The sequence below is a fragment of the Pleurodeles waltl genome, chromosome 6 (genome assembly GCF_031143425.1).
Source record: "Pleurodeles waltl isolate 20211129_DDA chromosome 6, aPleWal1.hap1.20221129, whole genome shotgun sequence".
Lineage (NCBI taxonomy): Eukaryota > Metazoa > Chordata > Amphibia > Caudata > Salamandridae > Pleurodeles > Pleurodeles waltl.
In genome coordinates, this window is record NC_090445.1 from 672,732,151 (window position 1) to 672,739,663 (window position 7,513).

The window sequence follows — 7,513 nt, forward strand, 5'->3', positions numbered from 1 at the left end:
AAAATCCTGATATTTCCTACCCTGACCCTCTGACAGGAGACTAGTCTCTTTGTTTCTAATGCTTTCTCTTTATGAGAGGCTGCCTTATTTAGATTTTAGTGAGCTGTCGGCTGATATCTTGGAGCTGAGAATATTTTTTAGCTTGTAATGCAAAAGCTTCATTGTTGCACATAGTTTTCAGGGGTTTTATAGTTTGCTTAGTTTTAGTTGTCATCAGAACTCTTCATTGGGTTTCTGAACCAAAACCTTTTTCTCTCCTAATCCAAAATTAATTTAGAATAGAAGTTTTCTAGTTTTAACTGTCATCACAACTCTTCATTGGGTTTCTGATATAACATCTCATAATCCCAAATTAAGCTTGAATAGGGTGTTTCTTTTATGAAACATGCTAGATGTATTATTATTATTATTATATTGACTTTAATTTTAACAAATATTTTGTTCTAGTTTATAATCAAATATCAATTGATTGATTGTATTAACTTTTAATGCTGAAATCTAAAAGATTAATACCTAATGAATAAATAGATAAAAAACTAATATACTTGAGAATAAAACACTTAACTCATGCTATCTCTTTTAACTGACTGAATGTAAAGTATTTAGTGATTCATTGACTATGCAGAGATTGCTCCTCATTTCTCTCTTTCGACGTCCAAAGGTCCATGCTACCAGTGGCAATGGCTAATTAATTATTACACTCAAAGACTGAGCTATAGAAATCTCATATCCCTCAAGTGATAGCCAGTTATAATTGGTCTAGAAGTAGTCTAAGATCCTGGAACAGCTGAAAAAGAAAAGGTGTTATTTGTCTGTTAAAGGTTGGTGGTGCAGATTTGTGAGGTACTAACAACTGCACAATTGAGATAGGGACTGTAACGATTTGTTGTGATTGTATTAATATGGATTGATGTTAGTGGAACCTATTGCGCAAAGGGGAAGCTACATCAGTCAGGGTAATTTCCCACTGGTTGAGATTACATTCATGTGCATGCTGAAACGCTGGAGAGTATTAAACATTATTTCTGATTGTTTCTTGCAAGAATGGTTTTCTTTAAATTCTTTAGTGGAGCAGACAAAAGTTATTTGTTTATAGGGCTTGCTAAGAGTTTTAGAATTTGTGTGCGAGGAAATTGTAAAGGAGGGTGAACTGCTGCAAAGAATGAAGAGTTACATCAAGGAGTGCTGTGATGGGATAGGTCAGTTGGTGTGAAGTGTGGCGCTGAGAATGGTTGACATGTCATCAAGAAGTAAACTGCAATAGTGTTATACAGTTCCTACAAAGTTAGTAGGACTGTGTATATGACAACAAAAACTTAATAATATACTTAGTCTACCTGTAGAACCAGCAATTGTTGGTTTGTTTTGTCTAGCTCACAGCACCCCATCCAAAACCTTAAACCGACCAGAGTAAAAAGATATTATGGATAACCTCGAACGTGACCCTCTGATTCCCACAAAATCCACAGAAACAGATCTAACTCTTTCGATTGACCACTCTTGCGTGCCTAAGGTGAAAGAAAGATACGAAAATGAATTTTCAACATTTATTAAAATGATCGTATTCTTGCAAAGAAAGCATGAGCTGCGATTAATAAAAAGATGAGACATGTTGCTGTAATCAGCATTATTAGAATGGAAAACAATATAGCCATGGTAGCTGTTCCAAATGCTGCCTAACCCCTATCTAAATCTAAGACTATCCTAAAGAGTGCATAGCGGGAGTACCCTCTGTCAGATCAGTTGGGGCAGTCTAACCCCCATACCTCAGGTGTCAGGAAGAAAGTCTGAATGTATGGGATATCTTCCTTTATAGAATGGAGGTCAGAGTAAGCAGGGCTACATCTTAGTCACAGCTCACAGTGGTGCCATGATCATCTGGTGTAAAGTGTTCCTTTCAAAGAGCGTAGCATGGACGCAGTTTAAATAATAAAACACTCCTCTTATCACACTGTGACAGAGGTGAAGAACTGCTATTGCAGTTTGTCTAGCATAAACAGGTTCTCTCCTAACAAGTACAGAAAAAGAAAACAAAGGCATTGGGTTCTGATTGTATGTCCCTGGACTGAATGTGCAGACTACAGGACAATGCCTTTCCAGGAGTCAATACGTGTGCAGCACATTCTTGTGTTAGGACAAAAATATGTAATAGGTCACTGTTTAGAAAAGATGTCAACCTAAAGCTGAAATCATAAAATAATAACCTAAAACTGGTCATGCAACAATAGGTTTGTGAAAGAAGGGTTGTGACAGGACTGGAGGAAGCAAATGATGTATCTAGAATTATAAACAGAACAAAAACATTGAAAATTTGAATTTGATTACTGTTCATTCTTTGTTGAATTGTTGCAAAAATAAAATGCTTTAAAGCTCTTGGAGATCTGATGAGGGGAGAAGTGAAAGTTCCAGTTCAGGAGGGTGAGGAGGCACCACGGGATGGTACGCCAGCCCATCATATGGCGGTAAATGTAGGGACCATAAATGTTTGTTGCTTTGTCAACAGGGCAAGATCCTGAAAATGAAGAACTGCTGAAATGTCCACAATATGGCACTTTTGATTTGAAGATTATTGAAAACCTACAAGAAAAGTAATATGAAAAGAAACCATGCTGATGAGGGAAGATGTGAGAGGCCCAGTTCTAGAGGGTGAGGAGGCACCTCCGGAAGGTAGAGCAGTACATTATATGGCAACAAAAGAAGGCTCATTACATGTTTGTGGCTTCATCAATGGTGCAAGATCACTGAAAATGAAGGACCATTTACATTTCCACAATATGGTACTTTTGATTTAAAGACTATTGAATAACTACGTGAAAAGTTATGAGAAATTAAGCCACCTCCTAGACCCACACAGTACGAAGGGTCAAATGCTTGGGAGAGAGCGACTCATGCTAAGGAGAAAGAAAAATATCAGTATAGAGCAAGGAGAGCAGCACAAAATATTGCAGATGCTCAATGGGATGAATGGCAGCAAAGGTGTAGAAAGTGTATAGTCGAAGAAGCTGGTATGTACCCAGCTATAACCACAGAAAGACCTAAAAACAATTGGAAACAAGGAAATGATGATGACGAAGCTGTAAGGAAAACACACAATGATAGTGTTTCAAGGGATGACATTTTAGAAGGTTTGCTGTCCTCATATCCACCTCTGTATGTGGCCCCTACAACAAATAAAGATTATGTTATAACCACTAGTGTTACAGTGGCTATAGCCTCTGTTGCTCCAAACATGATTCAGATGGAGACCACTTCCAGCATGTCCAACTGTTCCTGCACCAACTGAAGCAGCCCCTGTTGTAATTGCTTTGGGTGCTATTGCTTCAATAGTGACTGTGCCTGGCCCAGTGTCAAAAGTTGGAACAGCTCAGTCCTTAGCGGTGTCGGCTAACACTGCACCATTAAATATTGTCCTGAATACTATTGTTCAAGGTGCTGATGGAGGAGCGGCTGCAACAGGGTTTATTCCCACATTGAAGAATTCACAGATTGTTGCCTGGACACCACCATAAAATGTCCACTCATTGAGAAAAGGAAGAATTGTTTTCACAACACCAATAGCACAGGGAGAAACAGGCTCATTTGATGATGGGATTCTTCCTCCCCCCCCATGGTTTGAGGAGATTTCAGAGAATAAGAGAGTGGGAGAAACAGATAGACTATCTACTAGCCAGGAATGGGTGAGGCCTTTATATGTACCAAAATTGAAGGTAGAATTAGAAGAAATTATCATAGAGTGCTTAGACATTTCACATCTGAATCAATATCAAGAAAAGAACTGATATATTTAAGTAAAGAAATAACAAGACATTCAGCTGCCACTTATAATAAATTAACTAAACTGAAATATGAAGTGGGCTTTTGTAAGAGTGTACCCTTCCAAAAAAGCTTCAGGGCACAGCTTGGATGGTGCAGAGCGGAGATGGCAATATGTGAGTAAAGAATGGAGTAAAATAATGGAGGATCCACAAAATAGGGTGACGTGACAATGAAGTGATTAATTTGAGGAAAGGGGTAGGTCCAAAAGGTTGGGCTGATCTAGGTATAGGATTTGGTTGTAGCTGTTTTGACATAATACATGTGACAGGTAAGGTTTGAGGAGTGATAAGCAACAGATACTCTAGAAGTTGGAAACTCAGACCTTTCTCATGATAGCAGCCTTTTACAGACAGCAAGAGAAGCTATTGTTTACCACGCTATCTCGACCTAAGGGCCACTCGATGAAAAAAATATGCATGGGACACGTGCAAATTTTCAGTGGAGCGTTTGTTTTCTGGTGAAATTGTTTGGATTAAGATGCTTCCTTTTGATTCTGAAACGTTTAACATTGTAAAAACTGCAAAGGTTGTAGGCAAATTGGAGCTATGGGGAAATAGTCAGCTTTATGTTTAAGGACATGCTGACAGTAGACAAGGCAGGCTAATGTAGGGTGATAGGTTTAGGATTGTGAGGCAACAGTCTAGGGGCAGCAAAAGTAAACTTTCACTTATCACATTAGAGAATCGTTTTGAAGACAATCAGTTTTAGGATAGTATGAGAAACAGCTGTACTTCAGTTCATGTAGCTATTATAGAACCAGGATCTTGGCAAACCCCAATCGACCTCACTGAATGTGTCCCAATCCTGGTTGCAGACATTCAGTTCCTTTTGGCAACACAGCTGCATCCGGCAACGGGTGAGGCCTCATTATTTAATTCCAGTGCAGTCCAGCAGTAAATGCCTCACTTTACAGATTAGCACTGATTTATTTTGGTCTAACTGTGTGTTCTGCTAAGAGCCTTGGTGGGTGGGGTAGTACATGGAGCCAAAACTGGAAAAGCATAGCTAGAACCTTGCCTCAGATTCATGAACAAGCAAGGTATACTAAGGTGTCACTTCAGGATTCCAAGCAATAAAATGAAATGTAGATTTAACAATGCGTGCTTTATATAATTATCAAGTATGCCTATTTCTCTGTGTAAGCACATTACCAGTCACTCATATAGCAAAAAATACAATGATTGTTTTCGGCACATGATAATTAGTATTTATAGTACTCAATCGAAACATTTTTCTACAGTTAAATAGCAAAAGATTGAGTTAAAATCTACTGATTAAAAATTATGTGATGTTAGTAACATGCTACTGGTTGCAGGGGCTATCAATCTGAAAAAGTAACTTTACCACATTGTAACTCGTGGCCTGTGGGTCCCTGCAACAAATGCACTGACTAAGCTATCTTACATAAAATAGAAACCTCTGACATACATAGTGCACGTAACTTTCTGCAAAAGACACATCAACTATCAGAGCTGCCTAGTGATTCAAACTAATAACCAAGGATTCCACATAGATCTCTCCAGCAAGTGCATCATCCATAAGCGTAAACCCCGCTATCAACGCTCCGCAACTAAACCTGACAGCCGCCAGATGATATTCCATTCAAGGAGACATTTCAGAAACCATCAAAGGAAACTGATGCATCACTTAGATGCACTGCAAAAGTGATGTTTAAATCGCGCAAGGGCTGAAAATGAAACAGGCTAGGGGGAATGTTAAATAAAAGCAAAAAGTGTCGGAGTTTCCCTTTAGGAAAAGTACATTTTCTTTAAGGCCCTTGTGTCTATATATTAACCCGTAAGTAATTGATCTTCACGAGTTTACAAACGTAAAACACAAGGCCAACCCGTTTTCTAAACTGCGCACTTAGTCACCTTTAATGCTATGCAAATAACACATACATAAAACTTGGTTAAAATCTTTTATTTACTCGTCTAGCATGATTATATCGTGTGAGATAAACACAAAAATCCTTCAGATTACGTTACTCACCTCATTTGTACCGTGCTGGAACATTTCCTTCCAATGACCTCGAACTTATTTGATTCTAATAATATGTTCGAATCGCCAAGTTTAAAGTCCGGACTTTTGACACTATCACGACGGAAGGAGATAATTGGTAAGAAGAAGCCCCCAGAGGCAAACGGCTTCCTAACTGTGAACACAGTGCAGTGTGCCAGTGTATCAGCTCAATGCGCATGTCAGACACGGAGACACTAATGACCAAGGCAAGCTCACAAGCGCAGAATGCACTCTGCTGAGGACCGGGAGCTCACAGAGCACGTGGCTGGATACGTAGAGATCTGCGCTTGCAGTGGGATAAAAAAAATAAAAAAAAGAGGAGGCGGGTGGACCGGGAAAATAGGGCTTTGTAAGAAGCATGGCGTATATTGCTAAAGGCATGTCCTAACATACCCTATGTTTTCATAAGTTCACATATAGAACCTTCATTTGCAAATAGAATAAATGAAATCAGTGGCCAACGAGTCCGTTATGAAACATCTCTGTAAAGATGCAACTGGAACTTTTAGATGTTTCTCAAAGCTTTATTGACAGGATCATGGTACAGTCATCCCGCAGACATGAACGTACTCCTCCGTTTCCTTTCTCAGTCTAACCGTTCCATTACATAACTAACATTCTAGTTACAATTCTGCTTTTCATGCTTTAGTACACATCTTCCCTTTTTTACAATTACAAACAAATACAAAGCACAGAATAGTGTAACCTATAATATACTAGTTAATATTAGGAACACATTTACACTTATTAAATTATCTAATAAAACATTTTAGACCCTAACTCCGTGGGTAAATAATCTCGAATTATATCTCTTAATATCATTGTAGTTTCTTTAATCACAAATATAATCGTTTACCAAACATTCCCATACCCCAATGTTTTTAGTAGACCCCTCTCCCCTATTTTGTTCTGAATCTCTTCTCATACTTTTCGGTTGTTCTATTCTTTGGTTGGAGATATGTACTTTGTTGTAATCAAAGATGGATGCTCGTAGATTATAAAAGAAGTAGGTTTATTAATTTAGTTGCAAGTTACAGATAAAGCCCCACCAGGAGCAGCATCCTGCTGCTCAGCCCTTCTCACTCCAACTGTCCACTCATCCAAGCACAAACACTCAACATTCCAACCATACTATGACCTCACTCCCTGGCGGAGCAGCAGGGAACATTAAGGTAGTAGGGAGAATGCATAAAATAGAAAAATAGAAAGAGGCCACAACATACTTCCACACTGGGTGTGGAGACTTCTTCCTCATCCATCAACCAATCAAATTCATTCCTTGTTTCCACACCACTTTGAATCTTTCCTTTATTACATTAGGATAACAAACTCAGATGTCTAAATTTCCCGTTGCTCAATAATGCTGCGTTACAAAATATTTCCTTAACCCACTGGGGCATGGGAAAACTGTATTGTCCACTTCTTAAGACCCCTGTTTTTTTCACTCTTACTAAATCCCCCACATGCAAATCTGTTGCTTTGTATCCATGTTTGCATCATAATATTCTTTGTAAGTACATTTTCCTTTATTGATCCTTCTCCTTATACCTTCTGGATCCCACACCCTCTTCTGGTTTTGGGCGTCCAACAATATTGTCCTTTAAAAATACTGTCCTTCCCCTCATCATTTTGAAAAGACTATGGCCCTCATTACAACCCTGGCAGTCGGTGTTAA

General features: G+C 38.7%; 1 protein-coding gene across 1 annotated transcript in view; it reads right to left on the reverse strand.

The window, feature by feature from the left end:
* LOC138300144 (zinc finger protein 84-like) overlaps positions 1 to 6,012 on the reverse strand; it is a 32,107-nt gene extending 26,095 nt beyond the window's left edge. Inside the window, exon 1 of the mRNA XM_069239092.1 lies at positions 5,809 to 6,012. Coding sequence (XP_069095193.1) covers positions 5,809 to 5,832 — 24 coding nt within the window. The 5' untranslated portion in view covers positions 5,833 to 6,012. The remainder of the gene's footprint in view (positions 1 to 5,808) is intronic.
* Between the last annotated feature and the right edge of the window lie 1,501 nt (positions 6,013 to 7,513).